We start from the raw sequence: 26,103 nt of genomic DNA on the forward strand, positions 1-26,103 counted from the left end.
GCACAGCATATATCATAAGGCAAATTGCATTATTTTAACAAATTGCCTCTACCACACATTTGTCTACTATTTCTTCTGCTCTTCTACCCTTCCTGTTTCCTCAAATTTAGAACATTTAGAAGACTTTCAGAATTAGGCTTCCGAGAAAAAACATAATCAGGACAATACTAATGAGTTTTCAAGAATCAGCATTTTAAGGGTTAGTATATAAAGCTACATGGTGAAGTGGCTTGCTTTAAATATAAATGTTCCACTGGAAGGAAGATCATGTTTTGCAATCCTGGAAATGAGGCTTTCATTCATGCTTAAAATCGTTTTATGACCACTGTAAGAACACTAGGGTTCCTCTTTACTCAGGAAAGGGCTCCATAAAGATGTATAGAATAAAAAAAAAAGAATTAACAGTGTAGAAGTTCATTTAGAGTTATGAAATGAAACTGTAACTAAATACATTCTTCTCATAGCTCACCCAGTCAAACAGTCAGTTGTTACTGCAGCAGTTAATTTTTAATGCTGAAATTACTACCCGCTTTGCGATATATCATGTGGTCACCTGCAATACTAAAATATTTAACAAGCAGCATTGAAACCATACACAAAATTATTTTACGTGAACTCTCAATGATAATCCCCAGATCTTTTTGTTCTGTTTTTAAGGCCAAAGAATTTACAATCGTAAAGCATGTAAAACACTCCAGACATTCACTTCGAGGCAAAAATTTTTAATACGGTTCTTAAGTAGTTAAAAGTCTATAATTAATGATGCTTTATTCCATTTTAGCTTTGTCAAAAGATTTGTGCAGTTACAGTAACTGCTAAATCCTCATTCTATGATACATAGCAATCTTCTTTCTAAATTCAGCGTTTACTTTGTCAAACCTTTTTCATCTATCTCAAAGCAGCAGCAACACAATTACTCTGCTCAGTTGTACTGTAAACTCAAGAACCTGATATGTTCACAGATCCTAGACCACAGAAACGCAAAAAGGAGCCTTTTCAAAAAGCACACCTTTAGTTCTACAAATGGCATGCCTCTTCTTTAGAGGATCGTAGAGGATAAGCACAAAATCCAACTCCACCAAATCACTGAAACACCAAATCATCACCAATGGTTCCATAAAAAAGGAATAAAGCAGATGCTTTCAAAAGAGGAAGTAAGCAAGGTAGTATCAGGTATGAAACACAATGTCTACAGTTTTCACACTCTAGGCATATCTAAATTTTCCCACATCTTTGGTATTCACACCTATAGCAGACAAACCAAAGAATGTAAGTTACAACAACAACAACAACAACAAAAAAAAGCTTCCTGACTGATCAGTAATAAGCCAATGTGCCTCAAAGCTCACCAAAATGCTAAACTCCACAGTCTTATTTATTTAAACACTAGGTGTAGTTCAGCATACTAAGTGGCAATTACCAAAGCTGCAAAGCTACTTCAATTGTAAGGCCAAGGGGCAATTTTCTGCAGAAGTTATTTTTCCCATTCTAGTACAATTGAGCTCTAGTTTCTAGATGATACTCGAACACAAACAAACAATATAAAGAAGGTTCAGTCACTTTCTGCCCTCTAACCTGCAATCCCAAGTACTGCTGTGTAGCACAAATAGAACTAGTGGGGATAGAGAGCTTTCAGGGCTGCGTTAGGTTATGGTGATTGCTAATGCAGAAGGAATACACAAGAAAGTAATTGGGCCTTCTATTCTGTACTTCTGCTTAAACCAAAATGCTACCTGTTAAATGCTTTTGTTCGATACTATCCAGCAGGAACTAGTCTTGAGCCATCTTTCTGACTCCCCTTTCTGCCATTTCCCATTAAAAGCCAATATAGGGCAGTAGCAAAACACAAATTCAAATTATTTCCATAAGGCACATTGTATTCTTGATTAAGGATGGCAGCTGCCATGATTTTTAAAACAATTTTCAAGCACGCATATAAGTGAAGAAGAACCATAAAACAACACTCTTTTCTTGAAAGGAGCATGATTATCTGCTTTTAAAATAAATGTCAGATTGCTTTTTGTATCTTTATTTTTGAATGTATTCCTAGTCAGGATAAGCTGGGAATATTTTTGACCTCACCTATTCCTGTAATGTTAGAAACAAAGCACTTGCTGTATTTTCTAAAACCAGTAGCTTATTCAGTACATGCTAGATCAGCCCTCCAGCTTCAAAGGAAGGTACATGGACCCCAAAAATAAACAGATGTGGAAATAATTGTCCACAAAAAAAGAAATTCCCCCTCCAATCCAACCTATAATAGCTCTAAAAAACAGCTCAAAAGCATAAATTCACCATCCACTCCAAAGTTTGTTACAATTGAACTATTGATACTGATATCAAACATTGTTTTATGTAACATTTCAGTTGAATACAACAATTAAAATATATTCCAAATCTCTGTACTGAATTATCAGCCTACACTTTAAAGAGAATGCTTAGAAGAGACACTTTGCAGCAAATTCCACTTGAGAGTATCTGGCATTTTCTATGTAATGATGTTTTGCCTGATAGTTACCAGTTGCAACAACTGGGCACCCACACCTCAGGGGTGCCTGTGGGAACTCATGGGGTGCTTGCTCACCAGCACGTGGGTTAGCAGACCGAAGGGAGCTCCACAGCTACACACAAACGCTAAAGCACTCACGTGTCCATTAGGAGATGTGTGGATAGGGGAACCCACTTCACAAAAGAGGCTGTTCATGCTTGTAACCAACACCAGCTGTGAGAGAGAGGTGTGCGTGTAACTGTGAATGTGTATGTGTGCATGTCTGTGTGATTTTAACTTTTTGGAATTAGTTATAGAACAGCATTTAGAAATTTGTAGGTGTTCCTTAACACTTCTTAAGCATCTAGTATTCTGGTTTATCTGTTGTATTGCTGATGTTAATCCTAAATACATAGTTCACTGATTTCTAGTTAATTAAATCTTTAATAAATCAGCAAACCACTTCAATCTCAATGTGTTTAAACCATGGGAATTGAGCAGGAGTTTTTTTATGCCACTCCAACATTTCATAGACTAATGATTACCAAACTTCATTTGAGGCTTCCAATGGGAATGGATTCATTGAGCTAGAGGGTTCTCATTCTCCATAGCTTACTATCTTGACTATCCTTTTTCACGTATCAAGTATCATGTTTCACAGCTCTGGGCTGGAATTAAGGAATTTTCAGTATGGGACATAACCATGAAATACATATTCCATTTCACTGAACTGATCTGAATTTTATCAGACGACTTCTCAATTTCCAAGTGAAACTCCTGCTTGTCAGTGGAGAAAAAGCTCTTCCAAATTTGAAGTCCATGGAAGTTGTGTGCATGCTTACAAATTACTTGCATTTTTAAAAAATATAAAAAAAGGTCTATAAATACATAAATTACTACCCATTTTTTAATAACAGTCACAGCAACTGTGCACTACCTTCTCTGTGCATGTCTTAAAAAGAAGTGCAGAATTGTTCAATACAGAACAGTGCAAAATATTTTAAAAACAGTGGTCACAACATACTGCACTAGAGATACTCTATACCACCAGTTTCCCGGTTCTGTTGGTTCTGAATCCAGACTGCCCAATTGCTTTATCAAATGAATGCTACTTTTGATGCACTAGAAAAGGCTTTTAGGACATCAGTAAAATGCAACTCTAAGAGGGAACTGTGGCTTCTGTTTTGGCTGGTTTCCCATAAAAAAGAAGAGATACACATATATAAATACGAGGAATCAAAACATCAAGTGTTACCTACCTTGTAGAGCTGAAAAGCTAGCTTAATTAATATTTCTGCAACAGAGGGGCCAAAAGCTAGAGCACCAGATTCAAACTCTTCAACTTGGTGGTTCAGGGCCAACTTTACTGTGAACAACTCTGCAAATCTATGCCTTTTATGCATTAAAAATATCTTTCAGCTATTGCAAAGCTTTGAAGAAGCATTAAAATTTCTGCCAAAGCAGGAATTCAGTAAGAGCTGGCCTGAGGGTATGGACTCAAAATCTAATACTGTAAATCCAAATTAAACATTGCCTCCACCTTTTGCTTTCAAAACTGGTATCAAATTCTCATTCCTTTCTCTCATACGGTCCCAAACAGGACCTTCCAGCCATAGACCTGCACTCTGTGGAGAATGCCAACAAACCAGCAGTTGACAAGTTCAAAGAAAAGCAGCTACCTTTCCAACAACATTAGGTTACAATAGGCACAAGGCAGCTATAGCAGATGATAAACACTGAACCAGAAGCTACAGACACAGTTACGTAGAAGTCACATGCATTGACAAAGCCAGAAGAAAATCCATTCATCTAGAAAACTTTTCTGAAGCTGAGAAAGTGATAGGTAGCTTTTACTCATTAGGAAACCACTATTCACTTGCAGTCACAGGCTTGGTGAAGAGGAGTGTTCTGTCAGGACCTGCTGTTTCTCTTTCTTTACATCCAATGGGTCTCCTCTTTTAAGGTCTGTCTGAAGATCTGCTCCTCACTTGGTAAGCCTCAATCTTTTCCAGGTAGTCAACTGTTTATTCTCCATCTATCCCAATAGGAATGTCTCACATTCGGAAGCTAGAGCTTTCCTGTGTTTACCACCACTGCCTGGTGTACAAGATACTTTGGAGATTCATAATACTGACAGTTAAGGTAAAGGAAATGTAGTGAGGAAAAGGATAGGAGAATCATGCAATTTGAATTTGTCCCTTCAGCAGACAATGCCAAATTAGTGTTTTAAAAATGAAAAGTTTTATAACTCGTTATAAACTTGTTTGTTATCTCCAGCAAAGGACCAACCAAACCAAACCAAAAAAACCCACAGAAAAGGTAACTTTTTTTGGTAGTTCATTTTTACTATCTTTTCTCTCACCAAGGACAAAATAAGGTCTTTTACCAGCATCTTGCACTCTTATATCTACATTGCTTTAGTAATCAGCACATAAAGTGGTAATATCCTCAGCTTTCTATGATTGCTCACCATCCCCTGCAGCTCTCTAAGTATGCAGATTTCAGTTGTTATAAAAATAACTGAAGTATCAAAATACTTGAACCAATGCTGTTTGCAAACAAAAGGGAAAAGCTATAAATAACTACTTACCAGATTCTCTTCAAACCACTCCCGTATACACACTGCTGTAGCCCCTGGAATTTGATTTCGCAATGCTTCTTTCTCTTGAGGATCCTCTAGCATTTCCAATGCCATCTTTAGATCTTCCAGGAGATGCAAAATTTGAAATGTGCCCAAGTATACTGATGGAGCAGGTGACACAATATCATAACCACCATTAGCATACTCTGTAGCTGACTTTGTACCTAAAACAAGTGAAACCAGGAGAGACGATAATGTAATACAATTGTTTTGTAAGTGACAAATATATAGGTACTACACGCTACAACATTTGGACTTCAGAAGCTAACTGACAAGCATCAGTATTTCAGGCTTACAAATACTTGAGTTAGTCTCTAGATAAATAATGACACTGAAAAATTAAATGTGAGAGGTATGTACAAACATATTAAAAAAGAATTTTGATGCAGAAAACATTTGCAATGTCTGTTAAATTACAAACGCCAAAACCTTACCACAAATTATCTGTAATTTTCCATGGTTACCATGAGATGTCACTAACTTCTCAGCTACATAGTTAGAAGTCTCCACACAGAGCAGTGTTAAGCAACTTAAGAAAGATTGATGCAGTCCTTTGACAAGAAACTTAGATGAAAATAGATTGTGTTACCAGAACTAGAAAAATATGTGACCTTGAGCAGGTTTATAACCCTCCCACAGAGAACAAAACCCCAAAAGTTAGTAATAAAAATGGCTATGAAACTTTGCTAGCTCTCTAAATTACAAAAAGCCCTCTAAATTACACCACCTCCCTCCTGCCAACCTTCCAGCACCAATATTATTTTCTCAAGAACAGTAAGCACAGCAACAAACACATCTCACTTGATGGAAGAATTGTAAATAATACAAATTCTAATATCTCAGCGTCTTTTTGTCTTAATACCCTGTGTTTCAATGAGATGCACACTAAAATAAGCTATCTTTTCTCAGTCTTGAATTTCAGACCTTGATTTCATTTAATATCCATTTGTTTCTTTGAGAACTAGTCAGATGGAAAACTTCTATTTGCTCTACTTTTTACAGTTTTTATTTACAATTCGTTGCCTCATGTACATAACAGATTGTACTCATGCCTTCATTCCTGTTCTCTCTGGCATAAGCGATCACATTTCCCCCCTTTATTTGACTTCATGGGAGAATTTTTTTAGGCTTTTGATCATTCGTATTGTACTCCTCTCAATCCTTTCATTTTGTAACATGCTTTACAGGTGTATGTTGGATCCACATAGCATATAGTATTCCTTAGAACACTGTATCATTGATCTATACAAGGGGATTATAATAATCTCCACACTATTCTTCATTTTAGTCCTGTGTTTAACATCATTTACATCTTATTTAGGAACTTATTTATTTCAATGGGCCTTTGAAAATTATTTTCTAAGGTTTTTTTCCTGAGCAGGCCTATTTAATTTGAAACTCGGATGTATAATTCAAATTTTCTTCTTGAATGCACACTACTTTGCGTTAAATCAATGTGAGTTTGCCTGCTGTGGTTATTTATCCGCCGTGATTCGGACATTACAAACTATGTTTGAACCCAATGATTCATTTTACACATAGCCTGATATACAACTAATACTTAAATGCAACTCATGAATACACTGACACTCTAGGTCCTAGTACACTGAAATGCCTTCTGTACCTAGATTAGCTTTTAACCAAAATGCTAACTGAACATTTAATCCTAATGTTGTTTTCCATCTCAATCAGTTTTTGGTCCAATACAATATTTTGTCTCTCATTTTGTGAATGCTTAACTTTTCTCAAAGCTTTTGGGAAAATTCTAAATATTAACCAGTTTTCCTTCAACCACTGCTTTAATGACAAAAAGAATTCTGTCAGATCAAATATCTTTGCAAAAAATTATGTGGTTTGAATTCTACTGTACAATATATGTGGCTTTTTGTTTGACTGTTTTAAAGAATGCAAAGCCATCTCTAGAAATTTCTGAAGTTTTTGCAAGGCTCAGTAGTAGGGATTTTATTTTTTTTAAAGCAACACTCTTTTCACTACTGGAGTATTTGGTAGAGTCTTAATCTCTTTTCAAATTCATAATGTTTCCTGTTTGGTCCTGTTGACTTCTGCTACTTATGGAGTTTATTTTAATACCTCAAGTGTGAGATCTCATCTTCATTTCTGGCTAAGACCATGTCCAAGATAAAGTTTCTTCAATATCCGGCGCTACAAAGACTGCTACACAAGGACAACTTCACCTCATATATCAACCTCGTCTTCCTGAACTGTTTCCTTTCAAGGAGAGGATCAACTAACTGTTTTGCTGGATTTGAGTATTCTAACCACTAGAACATATTTTCTTGTGTATTTCTATACTCTCAGCTATTTATAGTTGTTTCTGTTTATGTACTTCCTAATGCAGATTAATATTAAACTCTAGCAACTAAAAATAGCAGATTTCCAAATTGTGTAAGAGCCATTTGGATCATGTAACCTCTTAAATCTTTTCATTCAGCTGGAGTGGCTGACTACACACACACTAACTGAAATCTGGCATTGTCTTCCTAAGTAGCATGGATGCCACTTTTAAAGATATGGCTTCCTTGGTTATTGTGACATTAGCACTTTTAAACTAGTTTTCTCACTCTTTCTTTTGGAAAACTCCATGCTAATTTTTTCTGTCTTTTTGCTTAGCAAGCACTTTTCACACTAGAAAAGCAGACAGGTTCCAAAGTTATTTCATAATCAGCTTTGTTAGCTACCCCTTCAATGAACTGACAATTTAAAATAGATATGGAATGGGAAAAACTTAATGGAGCATTCTGTGAGAGTATTCTTCATGTTATTTATATGAATACTTTTTATATACAGACAAGAGAGAAAAAAACAAACAAAAATCCACACAATCCAAACAAAACCACACAAACTTTCAGGCCCACAACCAATACTTCAGGTGTGAAATAAAATCCATAATCTTTAAGATAAATATAGATTTAAAACAGTTGTTCACGAGTTCAGTTAATTATACTAGGTAATTTATACAGCCATACCATACATACCACTAACTTTCTTGACGAGAGTATTGGTGACATCTTCCCTCACCAGTCTAAATGCCTCACTACATATCACATCTTGCCCCCATCCTTAGATAATCATGGCTACAATGTTACTGGTAACACCTACCTTCTACAGAAAATAATTTTAAATTCTGTAGGAAAATTCAATGACAGTGAAATACAGACATTTTGGCACGCCTTTATTTGACTTGCCTCTATCAAAACACTAGGAAAAAAACCCCATACACACACACACTCTTTAATCTTGGCAAATGAAAGAACTGTCACCCTTAAGAAACTCAGTTCTATAAAGGTAAAAATTTTCAAGCATTGGAGCACAGCCAGCGCCAGCCAGGAATTATATGTTACATGATTTCCTGAGACTGGGCATATTCCATATGTATGCTTCAGTTATTCCAAGCTCTTCAGCTGACTGTTCAGACTGGCAAAATTTTAAGCATCCTCAACGTCTCGCATTTTATACAGCAGTGGAAGGTCATAATTTCTCAGTACTCTCAAGAACTGGGTCCATGTGTAAGGCACATATGCCAAGTTTCCATAGTTGTAATCTAAGGTGGGTCTTGAGGACAGTCATGTCCTGTATAGGGACATTTGGAAGGTGGTAATGTGTTTTTACTGGTAAGGAACATCAGTTTGACGTGTAGTGATTGAGACAAAGTCAATTTAAGAATTTTCAGGTTTTTTTCTTACTGTTCCCTTTCCTGCCCCAAGTTTTCCTCCATTTAAGTTTGCATGAAATGAGAAATAAAAAAAGAAGCCAGAAGAAGGAAATATTTTTCTATTCATTGCTAACAAAAAAAGATGCAACAAATGAAAATCATCACACATCCTTATGGCAAACACGTGTTCCCTGAACTACCTAACAACGCACAAAAGCTGGTATATCTTACAACTTACCCCATACCTATGACTGGAATTCATTTTGAGCATAAATAGTACAGGATTTTAAACTGCAGAAGACAATAAAAGATACTTCAAAATTTTCTTAGCTAATAATAGTAAACAGACAGCACAGTATTTTTTTGCTTATATGAATAAAGATATAATGATCTTACAAGTGAACTGTCTGTAAATTCTTATATGCATGAGTTCCATTAAACCTTGAAAGGAAAAACATCTCTTCAATTAATACCAACTAAAGTTAAATGAAGGAAGTAGAGATTGAAAGGCTCAATTTCATTCATAATTTTAAATCTTTCAACTGAGGTTATTACCCATGAAATAAATTATTAATATAGATATATCTAGCAGTACTATTCAAGATTTGTATTTAGACTTCAAAAAGCAGGCACTGATGAGACAAGAATGTACCTGTGTTTGACACCATCAGAAAGACAAACAAAACCCCAAACCATATCAGTATCCTTATCATGCCAAGAATACAGGGCATAATTCTGAGATGTGCTGAAGATTCTAGCTTTCAGCAATCAAAATTCCACTAGCTTCAAGTCACTGGGATCACAAATATTAAGCAAGGACTTAGAAGTGCTTTGCTTTGCTGTGTAGGGGCCAGAGTACTCAACAAAAGTTAGAAGGCCCTCCCATGAGTAGTTCTCCTTGTCTGGAACAGGAGCTACCCACAGATCTCAAGTGCATAACTAAGAGAACGACCTTTCACACCTCCCCATCAAATACATGCATGCACTCTTTTGTGAAATAATTTTTAAACTGGTTTGCTACTGTAGCACCTTTTATTCTCCCAGCTGAAATGGAAAATGAAGATTCCTCTGAACACAACAACTAATGCACTTTATACTAGGTAAAGAAATGCAGAAATGGAGAGTTCAACTCAGCATTTTAATTCAGAAAGCTTCCTGTTTTACTGCTTAAATTCAAAAGAATCACAGGCTTGCTTCTCTTATTTGCTTTCCATGTAGTTTCGTATTAAGTAGGATATATATTGCTTACCAGAAGGACAAGAACACACCCTGAAAAAACAGAAGTAAAAGGGCGTAGGAGTAAATAATTATATTTCTTTGCATTAGTTTAAACCTTTATATCATCATGCTGCAAAGCACATTAAGTTTTAGCATCAGACAGTAAGAATTTGGATCTCCTTGCAGACTCATGCAAAAAAAGAGACGCCACAGTGTTACCAATACACAATACCATTAACAGCAATTAATTTGTGTGTAGCTTTATTATAGATAGCTGAAGTGGGGAAGAATGTGGTCCAAGCATAAGAATTTTATAGATACTCAGGAAAAATGAGTGCAGTTTTGAACTCTTGCAAAAAGACTCATTTTGTATAGCCTTGAACAAGTCAGTCTTCCTGTGCCTCATTTTTTCCAGGGGTAAACAGGACACAGGGGAATCTTTTGTCATTATGTTTATATAATATTCAACACCACGGTTTCCTAGTGTACTACTGGAACACAATTAATCATCATAAATGTCCACCTTAGAGGAGCAGGAAAGAAAGAAAGGGAAGAAAAAGTATTAGAACTGAGACATTCCAAGCAGCTCAATTCTGGCTTCCACATACAGACAGTGTATGAAGGAGGTTAAATGTTGCTGCACAGTATATGTATGGTAGAAAGAATAACAAAAGTAATAAAAAAAGGAAAACAACCTTTAAGTTACACATTTCCTACATCCTAACCATGCAAGCACACTTTTAGTTCAAAGTTCCTTGCAATTAGCTGAATGGCTTCAAAGAAACGTTCCTTTTGGGCAAATACATAACCTATTGAAAAAAGAGCACTACTGGTGGCTTGCAAAAATAAGTTACTAAGCAGAAATAAAGAAAGAAGCAGAAAGCCTTGCTAGTTTGAAAATCCACTCTCCTCAGCTTACATTGTATACATTCATCCATCACCCAACTTTCATCACTCTTAGCAGTAGATACAGTTTCTGATCTCTCACTTTTCCTTACATCTTAACTTCTGATCCCCTGCATTCACCCTTATGATCTCAGTCTTTTCGCTCTAAAACTGGTTGAGTTTTAGAAAAAAATCCTGGTAATACACAACTCAACCATCAGTGGTTAAAAAGAGATTTTCTTAAAACTGCTGACTCCTTTAGTCAAGAAAACAGAAAAAAACAAGAAAAGCCCCACAATAAAACCCAAAAGCTACTTCTATACTGGGGTAAGGATGACTTTCTATAAAGCCAAAATACTCAAGGGTAACAGTTTTGATATCTGACCAACAGTGGTTAGAATGAAATTATAAGAATACATTTTCTCTGGCCTTTCAGTCAATCATTACACTGCTAAAGAACTTTTTTTTTACCTGAGTTTTTGCTCAATGAGTATATAGGGTGTCCAAGTTCTTCCTCTCTCCTTCAAGATTACAAAGTGTAATTTTCTTTGAAGCACAAGTTTCTTTTTCTCATGAAGATAGCCTTGAAAACGTGAATTTATGTAAACTAGTAGTAAGGTCTGGATGGGACATAATTCAGCCTCCTCGTTCCTAAGCCTTCTGTCAAAGGAGTGAAGAGGTAGCTCACAAAATCCTTTCTTCTAATACTGTAATGTAAAATACATCACAAATGGTGTGTTTTGAATCATAGCTCATATTAGCTTCTCGTCAAATCTGTGCTTTTAGATCTTTAACTACAGGGAACAGTAACTGTTAAGCTGGATTAGCAGGAAGCCCTAGGAAAAAAATTCCAAGCCTAGAAACGTTAATGACCACATTCAGATGCAGGTTTCATGCAGCTCAGATGATTTTCAACTGAGCTTTATTTACAACCACATGTGGAATCCTTGAGACAATTTTCAAGAACTGTCTATAATTTCTTATGCAAATTATCTATGTAATTACTCAACCTTTTTCCTTTTACATGCTTATAGACTCCAAGCTGTGATGTGCAGCACATTAGGTACTGTATACACAACTACAACAAAAAGATCTCTCCTATCCAGAAACACAAGCTAAGCAGCCAGGAAGATGGATTATGCAGCTATGATGGAGATTTGAGGCTGAGCCTCCATCACACAGGAAAAACCAGGATCAACACATTTTATTAAAGACAAAGAAGAACAAATACTTGCACCAATTTTCTCTCTCTCTCTTTTTTCCCCGTATTTACACAGAAAAATACATGTATTTAGGGCCAGTGAAACCAGCAGTCTAATTAAAACAGTGTTGTGAGACAACAAATACATCTTTTTAGTACAAAATCCATAACTGTTTGTAGTAAGCAGTAGTAAGCTATTGGTAACATGAATACTGTTTCATGAAAAAATGAATCTCTGAAAGCACAGGGAAAATAAGAACGTTCCATTTTTCTGAGGAAATAAAGGCATCTTGTTTCATAAAAATTACACTATTTTGATTTTTAAAAACTCTTTCAAATCAATTTCATTGCCTTAAAGTAGGAAGTTGAGAAGCTATGATTTTGAATTTAAAGAAGTCCCATGTTTGATAAAACTTGTTTAAATTTAAATCTTGGAAATCTATTCACTAGCTTGTTAAACAACTGAGTGACTCATGTACTGAAAAGCAGATCACATCATATAAACCACAAAAGAACCTTTGTGTCTCAGATTTTCAATCCTATGGGGTTATGGCCATCATGGTTTAACTGCCTTTCTTTGCTACATATTGTATCTGCAGCTATTTACATTTCTGTTTCTTTTCAATCCTTTTTCAAAACTTAATACAAATACCTATGAAGTATGGATTTTGTTTTGCATAAACACAATGCAGTACTGCATTTCTGGTGAGTCGATGTAGGTGTCCAGGTCATGACAGTATTTTTGTTGTTTTATACTTACAGAACTGTTTATCTATAGTCAGAGATAAAGACTTTAAAGTAGCATATTTCAATTGTAAAGATTTCTCCATTTTTAATTAGTTTTAACTCTTACTTTCAAGAAAACTTCTAATTTTGTTGTTTTGCTTGAAAGACAGGAACACATGCAAGGGAAGCTGAAGACCGACTTGATCACTAAATCACTGTTTGACTAGGACCTTCAAAGGACAATTTTGTCTTATACAAAACAATTTAAAACATCTATTTTTGTAAAAGATCATTAAGTGTTTATAGAAAACAAGTTCTCAATGCTTTCAGCTCCATAAGATTCTGTAGTACTGACCCGTTTATAGAGGGAACCCATCAGTACTACAAACAAGATTCAGAGCCTTCACTCTCTATCTTGTGCTCAGACCCCCACTATCAGTGAGAAAATATGCTTAGGACAGTGAAACTATGGGAAGCATGTTTTGGGACAGGAGCCCAAAGAGCTATAATGACCTCTTGCAAGGTTAAGCACTCAAAATTGAGGAAATTCCAAACTCCAGGTTGCTCTGGCAACCCTGGGTAAGGAATGAGTAGACAACGCTGCACACGCACAATCAACATGCAAGTTGCCATGATTTTCACATGCTTTTAAAACACAGATTAAAACTGCACTTGAACAGTTATGCAAGGTCTTAACTTGAAAGCTACAGCATGTGCAAAGCCCCTACAAAATATAGTATCGAACGGCTGTAATGGTTATTCAAGTGTGCGGAGTTTGTGAGACCATGTCTTAGATGTCGTTAACAAACCTAAGAGAAAGATGATAGCTGACGTGAAAAATTATAGATCAAATAAACAGAAAGACAGTGAATTGCTATATTTTTAAAGTTTTAAAAGGTTTTAAATTGTTATAAATCTGTTATTGTTGACAACATCTAAGGAATTAACTCATTAGCTTTTCCAAAGTCAAGTACCTGAAGCTAAATGTCAGTACCTAACAAGCTATAAGAAGTGTTATAAATGTTGAACTACAAATTAGAAACTCTAAATATTTGTGTTAGGTTTTTATATTTTCCCCTTTAATATCCAGGATGATTAAAGGTCACCATTTTTATCTTTTTTTCCCCTCACAATATTCTTGATACATAATTTTCTGTAACTGTTATGACAGGAAGTTATACATTTCTCTATCAAAGACCTGATTTCAAGTAATTTATTATTTAATTTCATTTTTCATACCTCTATTGCTATAAGATCAATGCATAAATATGCTCCAGCTAATGGTTTCAAAAAGCCACTACAGTGTCTTGTATAGTACAACTTCACAAATGCTCACCTTAGTTAATGTATAGCAGTAACAAGATAAACAAGTGCTGTAGTTATATTATTTCTTTTGTTCAGAAAAAAGCCAAAATTATTGGTTGAAAAAGAACAGAAAATAAAAAGGAAATACACTAATCATAACTGAAGCACAGCCTATTAACACAATTACAATTTATTTAGAAAATACAAGAAAACCACTGCAGCTGTTGCTGTTCAATTACTCTGATTTATAATGAAAGAAATTGCTCATTATTTAAATTATTCTATTCCCTCATCATAATTTCAACTATAGTCTGTGCCAGTTCAGTGCTCCAAAAGGAAATTCTACAAAGATCTCTGTATTAAAATGATAAAAAGCTATACACCTTTACTATAGAAACTAAATTTTGAATTTGAAAATACTGTGAGCCTTGAATAGGACATAAGTGATAAAAATATAAAGCCATCTGGAAGTGTACAAATTGAAAAGAAAAAATAGAAGCTATTCCCTAGTCATTCTAAACAATCACAAGAGGCTTGTACTGCCCATCAGCTGCATGTCACCCAGCATGTATGTCAAATAAGACCCACCCCACGCCCCAACACATACTACAAAAAATAGGATTAATTGCTCTCTGTCTGGTCTGGACAATTTCAGTCCCTTATGAAGCAGAACAGAGTTGTCTATCTTCTTCACTTAAAGTGCTGTGAGACTAGTCCTTGCATTCTGAATGAATTCTGTGATGATGTAATATGACTATTCATGGTTAGAGGATGAGGTCACTAGGAAAAATTTTGATTTCCTATTATTTATGTAGGAACTCAGTGAAAACCTTATTCCACAAAACCTAAAATTCATCCAAAGGGGTTCAAATGAGAGTGTTGGTATTTTTTGACCGGTCTTGCATTTTTAATCCAAGTTCTAATCACTTAACTAGAGGTGATTTAGTAATCTAACACATCCAGGAACATAGCATAGCTCTGGAACTTGAACTCAATTCTTTTCACAGTAAAATTACAATGGGGCAGAACAATAAAAGAAAAAAAGACAAAAAAACCCCCACAACCCCCCCCCTAAACAGGTCCTCCTTCAAATTCTGGCAAATAGATCCTATGAGGGAAATATATTAAACTTGAACTAAAATCTTGTTCATCTCTTAAGTATAATTTCCTCTAAAGGCTCCTTTTTCAGCAAGGGTGTGGGAAGTGGTTGGGTTTGTACCACACAGCCAAAGCTGTGCTGTGAACTGAACACAAGTGTTCTGCCACCTCGAGAGAAGAGAATTTAAACATGCATACTTCTTGGACAACTTCTTGACAAAATTTTTAATTATTTATATTTTTTAATCTTTCAGTACTAATACTGAAATATCAGTACACACCCATGTGATAACACATTTAACTTTCTCATTATTTTTCAGTAAGCAATAATTGCAGGAGCTCTGGTTAAAAGGAAATTCAATAATTACACTGATTACTTGGTGAATTTGAAGAGACTTGAGCTGCAGCCTATAATATTGTGACAGGAGTTTTTAGATCTTACAATTATGGTCATTATTCACAAAAGGAGATAATGGATTTCCAGATTGTTGACAGAGGGAAGCAGTTTGATATAAAATAAAATCAAAATTTTAATTCATTAGGATATATTGCAAAGAAAAAATAATCAAAATCCATAGTCCTATAAAGAAACCCATTTTAATAAATGGGTACCAGCTGAATAAAAGGGAAAGTAATAACTTGGTCAAACCTCAGAAGGAAGCAATGCCAAAGTCATTCACCTCAAATAAAGAATGTGTAGACAGACCCGACATACGGGCACTTTCTTTAGAGAAAGCCTCTGTTTGGAGTGCAAGTCATTCTAGCTAATGGGTAAGTCATGTTCATTGACAATCACATTAGCCCTTTTTGCTATTTTAGTCAAATCAGGCTAATCATTTAGCATGCCTAATTTATATAGCTATGAGGGTGGGTTATCAGTACAGATGTACTGAAGCATAAAAGACTTGAGAACACTGACCTATCTGTCAAATTTGATCAAGCCCAATGAAATTCAATTTGTTAATCTTGCTTTACAATCCTACCCTCATGCACTCTAAACACTAATACATTTTGTATTGCACTGAGATGCACAGTCTACAGTGAGACTTTTTATCTGGATTAATCAGAATCATGTATGAGCTATGTTAACATTTGGAGTAAGGGACAACGGTTTTAAAATTAGAAGGCTAAAAGTAGGACTGCAAATCCATAAATATTTGTAATATGTATTTGCATGCCCAGTTCTTACCTTAAAGGACAAGACCACAATCTAATATTTTAATAACTACAGCTAATAAAAGAAGTCAGGACTGTTTTTTCATTAAACAGAGAGAATGCTGGTTTTGCATGTATATATATACACATCTACTCAAGCTTCAAAAATTAACCAATGTAAGTTACACATCTCTGGACTTCTCACTTCTCTAAAATAGTGATTAATGCTCATTTTGTGCCTAAAGCAAAGATTTCTGAGGCCAAGAGAAGAGCATACTTCTTCTAGTACCCACTCAGGCCTCATTCCAAATGAAACATCTTTTTCATCAGCTACATAAGTTTCCGACAGTAATGAAGTTTAGCCTTAGTCTTTGAATCCAGTGCTGCTGTGAGATATCCACGGAATTTGGATACAGTGAACTGAAAGCACAAGCTCTGAACAGTAGATTTTTTGCTGTTTCCAGTCTACTTTAAGAGCAGCTACCTTTGCACAGATGATTTATCCAATATTTGCATAATATGGTATATATATAAATCTGCAGTTAGAAGACTCTCAGTCCTGATTTGTTTCATGATAGTCCTCCCGTCCTCCTTCTGAAGGAGCATCCTACCTTATTTGTTCTCTCACCACACAGGACAAGAGAACATTCCCTGTTTTCCAGTCCCTGCCCAAATTGCATACAGAAGTTTACTGGATTGAATTAGAATCAAGCTTGAATAATTACTATGTTCCTCAATTTGAGATGAATATGAATAATAACTGTATCCAAGTATAAGCTCCAGCAGATCTATTTTGTCCTTAAGTCATACCAGAATATTCAAGAAATATTTCTGGAACCCACAGAACACTAGCTAGAGGAGAACAACCAGAACAGACTTAACTCAACCTGTCTTAAAATGTCTTAACTATTTCTAGTAATGGAAAATAATAAATCAATCAATCAATCAGGTGAACAACCTTCACACCCAACTGAGCTTTTACTTTATATTATAACTAAAAAGTAAGTAAAAGAATAAAGCAAAATGATTTTTATTGGTACAGGTAGATATAATTCTGAAATCATATGGGAAATATTCAATTAACATTGATAAGACTCGAGACATGCATTGTCTGGGAAATATCTTCGGGTTTTTTTCCCATTATATTCCCATATAAGCCTGTTTTCCATATTATATTGAACATCAGTGGACATTAGACTAAAATTATAAGTAGTGTGAAGTCATAGAGTCAACTCTCTTGAAGAGGTTGCCAATTTGCTCGTGATCTATCCCTGCACTGTGGAGACAAACTCTACATACCACTAGCATGCCTGAATCTTTTTGTTTCAGAGCTTGGATACCAACACCACTACAAAACAGCTATGAATGGGACATGCAACCTGCTGATTCACACAGAGCATTTCTTCCATCATTTGCTTTGCTTCTCTGTATCACTGTCTCCACCATCATGGCAACTGAGTGGGGTAAAAGCAATGTTGTTTGGAAGCCTGAACAATTTAACTCATTCCTTTTTTTACGAAGGTTAAACCCTAAAATGTTATGGGCACAAACAATCTGAAAAAGGAGTGGGGAAAAGGAAAAGAAAGTTAAAAACAAAAAAATCAAACCTGGCTTCCAACCTCAATTATTTTTCTAGCATGAAACTAGAAGTAATATGTGATTTTCTTAGGCAGTCATATATTGCCATTTAATCAGTTACGCCACATATTACAAGGCTATCTTTCCGTACCATGGAAGAAATACCCAACACTACCCACCTACTGTCTTACCCAGAACCAGCCTCACAACAACCGTTTTTTCAGAGCTTCCATTCATGGAAACACTACTGAGCAGCAATGTTATCATCTCACTGGAAAAACCGTACAGCCTGTAAGTCTGCAACATTTCTTTGAAGGGAATATGAAATGGCATCTTCAAGTAAAACTGAAATTTCTTCTAAACAAAACATAGCACTGCTCAGATAAGCAAGGTGATAGACCTGTTTGTTGAATACATGGTCTTTTATTGCTCATAAGAGGAGATACCAGACAATTTGAGATATGTTGGAAGCATGATCTATTAACAGAAAAGATTGAAGCAGATGAAATCCTATGGAATGACAAGCATGAAAATCCTCAAAATCATGGCAAGTTTGCTAACCGTTTCCTTCAAATGAAAACATGCCACAAAGCTCTGGCAATTCCTGGAAGAAAGTAAGTGTCTAATCTGAAAATCAATTTAACTAGAATATGTCTATTTTTCTTTCTTTTGATTTTTCTGAAGAACAGAATCATCAGTGCATCCATCGTATCACCAATGTGTGCTCAGCTATGTATAAATCATCACAGAAGAGAGGTATTGAGTTAAAATTTCCAGATGCATGCAGATGATTTATGAGCACAGGTTCCATAGCATAATTAAAGGGACATGGGCTTCTATGTTACTTTGGCTTTTTTATAGCACTAGCCGGTATGATAACGCAAGGTTTGCGATGGCTAAGAAATTATTTCAGTTCCCTAGTTTATGAATTATGGTTTAGGACTTGCTTTTCTTGTTCTCTCTTTACATATCTGAGGGAACCCCAATGCTTCCCTGACTATCTGTTTACGTGTTTTGTAAGAGCTGAAGAAATAAACTCCCAATTAACTTCTGTTGGTTAAAATCTTGTTTGAATAAAGTTTTGCATTCAGAAAAAGAAGGGAGAAGGAAATACGTATCTAAATTCTCAATTCCATTTGCCTGGAACTTGTTCCATTGGTGTGAAAAGTTATTTGTGGAGTTTTATCTATCACATAGTCACATTTACACTTCTGTATATCTTAGCAGCCTGTTAAAGCTTGCACATTTAGAATAAAGTGAAGATTCATATGTGGATGAGAGGAAAAAAAAAAATCTAGAGATTCTTTAAACTAAAAATCCTGGATAATTACTTCCTGCCTAATCACAGCTAGTCTGATATTGGAAACTCCATATTAGTCTCTGGATAGAAAGCTTTACTAGAAGAGCAGGAGGAAGAGCAGGAAGAAGCACAACTGCAGCAACAAGAGGCCGATGCCATCTACTTCATCATTAGGGGGGAAAAAAAAAAGAAGGGACAGCATGGGTGTCACTGTTTAAATTTATAAAGCTTTAGTGAATGCTTTCCCATTGTGCACAAGTGAGATCATGGCCCTACCCAGATACTTCTTTTAGGAGCTCATACTGAACGGTGTGTAAGCACAAACCCCAAGGCTACTGAGTTCTAACCACAGAAATTAACTTCTCTTCTTGGATGCTGTAATGTTGAGAGATATTTTTTTAATTGCCTTAACACGAAAGCACCAAAAGACAGCAAATACTGTCTTGCATCATATACCTTTCTAGTGGACAGCTGAGTAAAAAAGAAATTCATAACTCCACTCCTGGATTTAAATGTCAACAAAAAGATACACATTCTAACTCTTAGGCCATGAAGGTAATTAATAGCTAAGCTATTTTAAATATATATCATAAATAAAATTGTGTATATTTTTATATATGTATGTATTTATGTATATCTATGTGTCTGTGTGTAAAATACAGATATATATACCATCCAGCTAACTATAAGACTTGGTGAAAACTTTTTTCAAAGACACACTGAAATAAAAAACTAACATATACAATATGGAATGTTACCACATGAATTAGGATGTGTTTATACTACCATATAGCCTTAGAGCAAAGTAAATCACTCTTACTTCAATATTCACGTCTGAGGTGGAGTTGCTGGTTTTCTTCCTTTATTTTACTTTAAATTTTCTTCACATAACAGTTGAACCAGAGAAATTTGCGTGTCGCAGAACTTGACAAATTGAGAATAATAAGTAAAAAAAGCAAACAGGAAAATTGCAGGAGGGAAAAAGACAAACATAGTTAAATCAAAAAAGAGTTTGGTATAAAAGAAAGCATTATTATACCTGCAATGATGTCGTCCATCTGCTCCAAAGCTGCTTCCAGCATATGACTAGCGTCAGAAGCCATCATCTGTGATTTCTTCAGACCTTTACTTTCTACTGAAAAAAACAGATGAAACCACGTGTATTACACTAAACCAGACCTGATAGAAAAATATGTCACTGTTACATTATAAATTAAGCCACACAAGCAGAAGTCCACACTAGCAAAAGTACAGCCTAGTAATATGAAAACTAACGAAATTGTTCCTATTCTTGATAGATAACTTGGGATTTGAGTTTTTTCATTCACTGTTAATTCATTTATTTTTTTAAGAGATTTTACTAAAACAAGAAAATGCAGATGGAAACAAAACCAAACAATCTCAAATACCAGAAGCTTGAGATTCCCCTACCCCTCATCCTTAACAGTGGTTTCCTAGATTCAAAGTTCAGTGCATTTCAAACTTTTGCACTGTGCAGAAAAAGATGGTTGACTAGATTTCAATGAAGGAATGAACACATGGTGAAAAACATGCTTAATCTATAAGCAGAACTCTGTAGGAGCTCTGCTTTTTGATTGCTGCTTTAAGAGTAAAGACAATTCCGAAATCATTTTTACTCCTTTCTATATCCCTATGCAATCTTTCTACCACTTCTTTCATGACACTGAAAACAGAGTTCTTTCTGTTCCAATAACCAAAATGCCCCAGGTATGAAGTTTCTGAAGTTACTGCTGCCTCTTTCAAACAGGATTAAAGACATTCATGTTACCATCTGACATTAAGGATAACAAACAAAATGTTCCAAAATTAGACTCTACTTGTGAGTTGGTGTTGCCGGACTCTTAGTCAAGTAGCAGTCATTATTGTCAACAGATGACATTTCAAAGGCGAAAAAAATTTACACTGTCCATTTCACTGCCAGTGAGAAAATTCTCTCTGAAATAAGGCCCTTTTGCACATCGCTTCATCACCGAAGTATGAAACCAGTGCCCACACAGCGATGAACAAGGATCGTACTTATACATAATTTTTGCAGTGCTCTAACACACAATTCAAAACACTGAAAAAGCCTAATTTAAAGGGTCATAGAATTTTGATTTCTCTTCCATGAAGGGTGCAATTCAGTCTTCTCATATTCAATCTTCTGATAAAGCAGGTTTTTAAATCTGTAATTCAAAACTGTTCAATTTTGACAGCTTTCTAAGCACCACAAAACACACCTGTCTGACAATGGCTAGAGATATCCTTCAAATGATGCAGACTGTAGACAAGTGTATCAGCAATGGTCAGATGTTTGTGGGGCTGATGTATTCCAATGCCACTGAAATTTCACTATTCTGTACTTATCATGCGATAATTCAACTATTCTGAATTTAAATAAATATTATAATAATCTCTAATGGTAATTCACATAGATGAAAATATTTTGGTACTGTGTTCATCCAGTGACAGTTCAGACACTGGCCACCATGACCAATTGCATGACTTTTAGCTAAATCACCTGCATTTACTATCTCAGTTGGAGCCTGCCTAAACACTAGAATGTAGAATCAGCAGCCAGAGGATAAAGTCAGCTTTAAAATAAAAGCTTACTCATTTTTTTTTTCAGAGGGACCATCAAAAAAAAAAAAAGAGAAAAAAAAATCCCTAAAAGTACACTTGAGGCTGAGTCGAAATTAATGCATCATAAGAAAAGTTCAATCTCAGTAATAAGCCCAGTGCAATGGAAAATTTTTACTAACAATTCAAAATTATTTGCTTCTCTTAAAAACTAAAAATCCTGAGACACAGGCTTTTCTCCATGGTGCTGGTGAAATATACACAAAGCAAGCTAATTTATTAATAACCTCTGTGTTATCAGTAAGGTGTGTGTCCTATGTCCATTCTAGTCAATGTATACAACACCACTATCTAGAGGGACAGATGCAGGAGTAAGAGTCAGAAACTACTACGCTCTAATTTGAGCTCTGCCATTTATAGCTTGTTGTAATGGGTAAGCCATTATTTAACTTCAGATCAAATTAATCTGAAGAGCAATATGAGAATGCCTTATCAGAAAACGGAAGAAATATCTTAAGTGTCACCCAAGGCAAAGATTAATGTAAATGAATGGTGGGTTTTGGTCTCTCCATTTTTATCAAATTAATAACTTGAGTATGAACAATGCTAAATGTAACTGAATTTCACCAAAATGCATCCAACTCAAACATTTCAGTTACTGGTATTGGAAATAACACAAATTATGCTCAGAATAATCTGGAAAGTCATTAAATCAGCTGATATAAACTTAAAATTTCAGAATGCTTACACATGTGAACGCTACAGACACTCTCTCTGATTCTGTTGCCAATTTGTTGGTTTTGGTAGATTTCCATCTACTGTTGTCACATCTACCTGCCAGTAGCTTAGTAGATTCACTAAATACTTTAGAGATACCTGATTCTCAACTGCAATAAGCCTTCTTCCTTGCAATATTTCCCTCAGTTCAAAGCAACCATAACATCGGTAATAATCACCTCAGTGAAAGGAAATCCACCTACAGTAAGCAGCTGCCAAAGAGGCACCTAGGCTACCTTGCTCATTTGGTGGATGTGGCTACCTGCCATTCCCCCAGAAATCTATGGCCACCAGTTGTGTTGGTAAACCAGGACAGTAGACTGGCTCAAAGTTAGAAGGGAGAAAAAGAATGAAAAATACTAAACATAGCATAGAGTTTCTATTGCTACACTGCACTGCATGCTCTTATTTGTGCTGTAAGCTACTGCTCCGCGTGCTTAAAGCGGCTAGAGTAATACACAGATGTTATTAACAAAAAATGCAGAAGTACCATTTCTTCCAAACATCAAATATAGTATTTGACCATCTGTAGTGAAAAAGGTACAGAAAAAGCTGATACATTACATTACAAACTTGAAATTTTACTTATACAAAAACCTTCAGTCAAGACCTTGGCACAAACCATTAAGTTTTGCCGAAAATATCACCAGAACTAAGTCTTCTATCTCCTCCCAGCCTCCACAGTCTGCCTGTATCCACAGTGTATTTGCTGCTTAACTGCATTAAGCTAGAGTAAAACCTGCTGATCAAGCAATGATTTATTAATAAAAGCAATGTTCTTTGCTCCAGAGCAATAATGTAATATTACTTGCTTGACATCTTTTTCTAGACAGACCTGTTGCTTGCGCTTCAGGCAAGTCTTACTTTCCCAGACACTCCCTTCTTACAGTTTGACTGTTCTGAGCAATATTGTGAAAAGAGCTTGTTAGCTCTCATATGCTTTCAGTTACCATTTCTGATCTAGTTCTATAGAAATATCTGCAATTGTGGATTATTTTTTAATTATAACTAAATAACAAGACACCTGTATCAATCCCAAGGCATGCCAAGTGCATCAAACAGGATCCATCTATTTGCTGGTATTTTAATTGCAATTCCTTTTATGGTTTTCATTCCTGAATGACATCAACAGATGCAGAACACCATGACTTATCTACCTATATAAAAATATACATATATTTTGAAAAATAAGTTATTTCAGCTTTGGTAAGGACTGAACAAAAACTATCTCTAACATTACAGTACAAGCTTTAATATTAGCAAATTCAAACCTTCAGGATTTATTAGACTAATTTATATACCAGCAAAATACAAGAACCCATCTACTCACCTTTTCAGGTCCTTATGAAGAAAAGAATTTACTTTTTCGCCTGATCAGTAAAAATTGCTCACTATTAATAGCCAAAGTTTTACTGTTAAGCAGATGTGAGTCTAAATTATTATCATCCCTTCTAAGGCACACGCTCATACTAATTTAGAGCCCAGCCCACAAAGATATTGCAACCCTGTTTGTTATAATTACCTAAGTAATAAGATCTTCCAGGAAGTGCAGAGTGAACTGGTCTGAATGCCCTAAATTTATTTTGCTCAGCTAGCTTTACCCTATAAATCCCAAGCTGAAATTTGCATTTCAAATAAAATATCTCTGGTAGAACTATTGTGCTTAGAGCCAATATCCCTTGCAAATTTCTTAACCTACTTTCTGTATGTAAAACTACAGCTTACTGTGTCCAAAAAGAACATAATATTTAACAGACATATTCACTATGAGCAAGACGTATTCAGAATTGTGAAAAGCCTTAATTAAATTTGAATCTTTCACGGCTGCCTTGAACCAGCAGCTGTCCAGAGATAAGAATGTGAACATTTAGGCAACTCATAACTCAGATGTTTTTCCAAGGTTGCTCCTAATAATTAGTTTGCCAACTTTATCAGTTATGGAGAGAGATGTGATTTTTGACAAGAACTCTTGAAATCCAGATCTTGCCTTAATATCAATGCTTTGAGTGGCCTACAAATTCCTCATTTAGAAGACACAGCTAATAATTAACTACCACCAGCTTTTTTCTGGGATGAATAAATACGTGTTTGTAAACTGTTTAAAGATTCAAATTCAAGTATCATATTGCTTTGTACTTAATGGTATAATGAAATATCAAGTGGCTTGGGTAAGCTTCAGAAGTCCTCCCTGCTTTTTTCAGCTGCAGGATGACTCCTGAGCTGGAATGAACAAATGTGCACAATTTCCACCCCCGTCATTTCCCACCTTGCTTCTCCCCCAGCCACATGCTGTATTGTATCCAGTCACCCCACAGGAACACAATTGCTGATTCATCTCCAACATGGCTCAGTGGTTCTCACAACACCATCAAATAAAAAAGTTATAAATACATATTTGAATCATGGCCTTTTAGAACCTGGCATACCTCTCTAATTAAGTTAATCCTTAGTCCTAAATAACTATCCACAGCTGCTGGCAACAGAAGAATTTCTGATGATCACTAGAATGACCGCCTAAGGAACACTACTTATATGGCATCTTGCAGGACTATCCAGCCAGAAATCCCACTCATCTGACTATAACTTAAACACTACTTGCTCTGTTTCCCCTTCATATGCTTCATTGGAATAGGCAGAAGGGTAAATAGAACCTTTCCTTCATTGATTACCCTTCATGTAATAAATAAAACCAAGAATATAGAGGTTTTTTTAAGAATTACTAGAATGGGAATAAAAAAAAATAATATTTATTTTCAGTCAGAAAGTGTAACGGGTCCACACTAAGGGGGAGAGGGAAACTCTACAGAGAAATATAGATTAGCCAAAGCTGAATGAAGACCTGATACTGAACTATTTCAGGTAGATGGTAGAAGAACTGGTAAAGTCTCTAGTCAACATACTGCTGGGAGTCCTTACATGAAGGGACATCCTTAGGCAAAGCACAGTACTAGTACAATACCTCCGTGGTGAAAATGAACTAAGGTCATTAACTAAATAAGCTAAACTGACTTATGCAGGCAGCTAGGTATTACTCTGGCACTGTAAAACCACCACATTTATGTGCTGCTGATAAAAGTAGAGTGACAAGCAGTAAGAACTATGCTCCTTTTAAACATATTATACTAAATAATTTGATTTAAAATATGAAGGGAACTGAATGTAGTTAAATTTACTGCATTATGAAGTAGCAAAGTCAAAGCCAAACATCTGTTTTTAAAAATAAACCCATTAAGTTTGCTAATATGAGTCTGAACCTCAATTTTGGGGGAAGGGAGGGAGAAGGAAAAAAGAAAGCACCCTTAAAAATATGCTAAAGGATCTGATACTTTATGATGCTTTAAGAACACAGATCACCACATAGTCACTCCTCCACATGGATATTAAGTTACAGTTGTTATTGGTACCATAACCAAATTTCCTGACTCATGTTTGTACAAAGTCTCATCCTTACGTATAAAAGCTGACGCTGACAGAATGG

General features: G+C 35.5%; 1 protein-coding gene across 11 annotated transcripts in view; it reads right to left on the reverse strand.

Annotated features, from left to right (window-relative positions):
- PPFIBP2 (PPFIA binding protein 2) overlaps positions 1-26,103 on the reverse strand; it is a 114,167-nt gene that overhangs the window by 68,693 nt on the left and 19,371 nt on the right. For 7 of the 11 annotated variants that reach the window (XM_069803935.1, XM_069803932.1, XM_069803939.1 and 4 more), the window contains exons 2-3: positions 20,308-20,403; positions 5,079-5,293 (exon numbers count right to left, since the gene is read on the reverse strand). In XM_069803935.1, the coding sequence (XP_069660036.1) occupies positions 5,079-5,293; positions 20,308-20,403 (311 nt within the window). Of the gene's footprint in view, positions 1-5,078; positions 5,294-11,376; positions 11,613-20,307; positions 20,404-23,955; positions 24,107-26,103 lie in introns of those variants that run through there. The other 4 variants (XM_069803944.1, XM_069803938.1, XM_069803941.1 and 1 more) reach the window with 3 other exon arrangements.

The sequence above is a fragment of the Haliaeetus albicilla genome, chromosome 16 (assembly GCF_947461875.1).
Source record: "Haliaeetus albicilla chromosome 16, bHalAlb1.1, whole genome shotgun sequence".
In the NCBI taxonomy this organism is placed as follows: Eukaryota; Metazoa; Chordata; class Aves; order Accipitriformes; family Accipitridae; genus Haliaeetus; species Haliaeetus albicilla.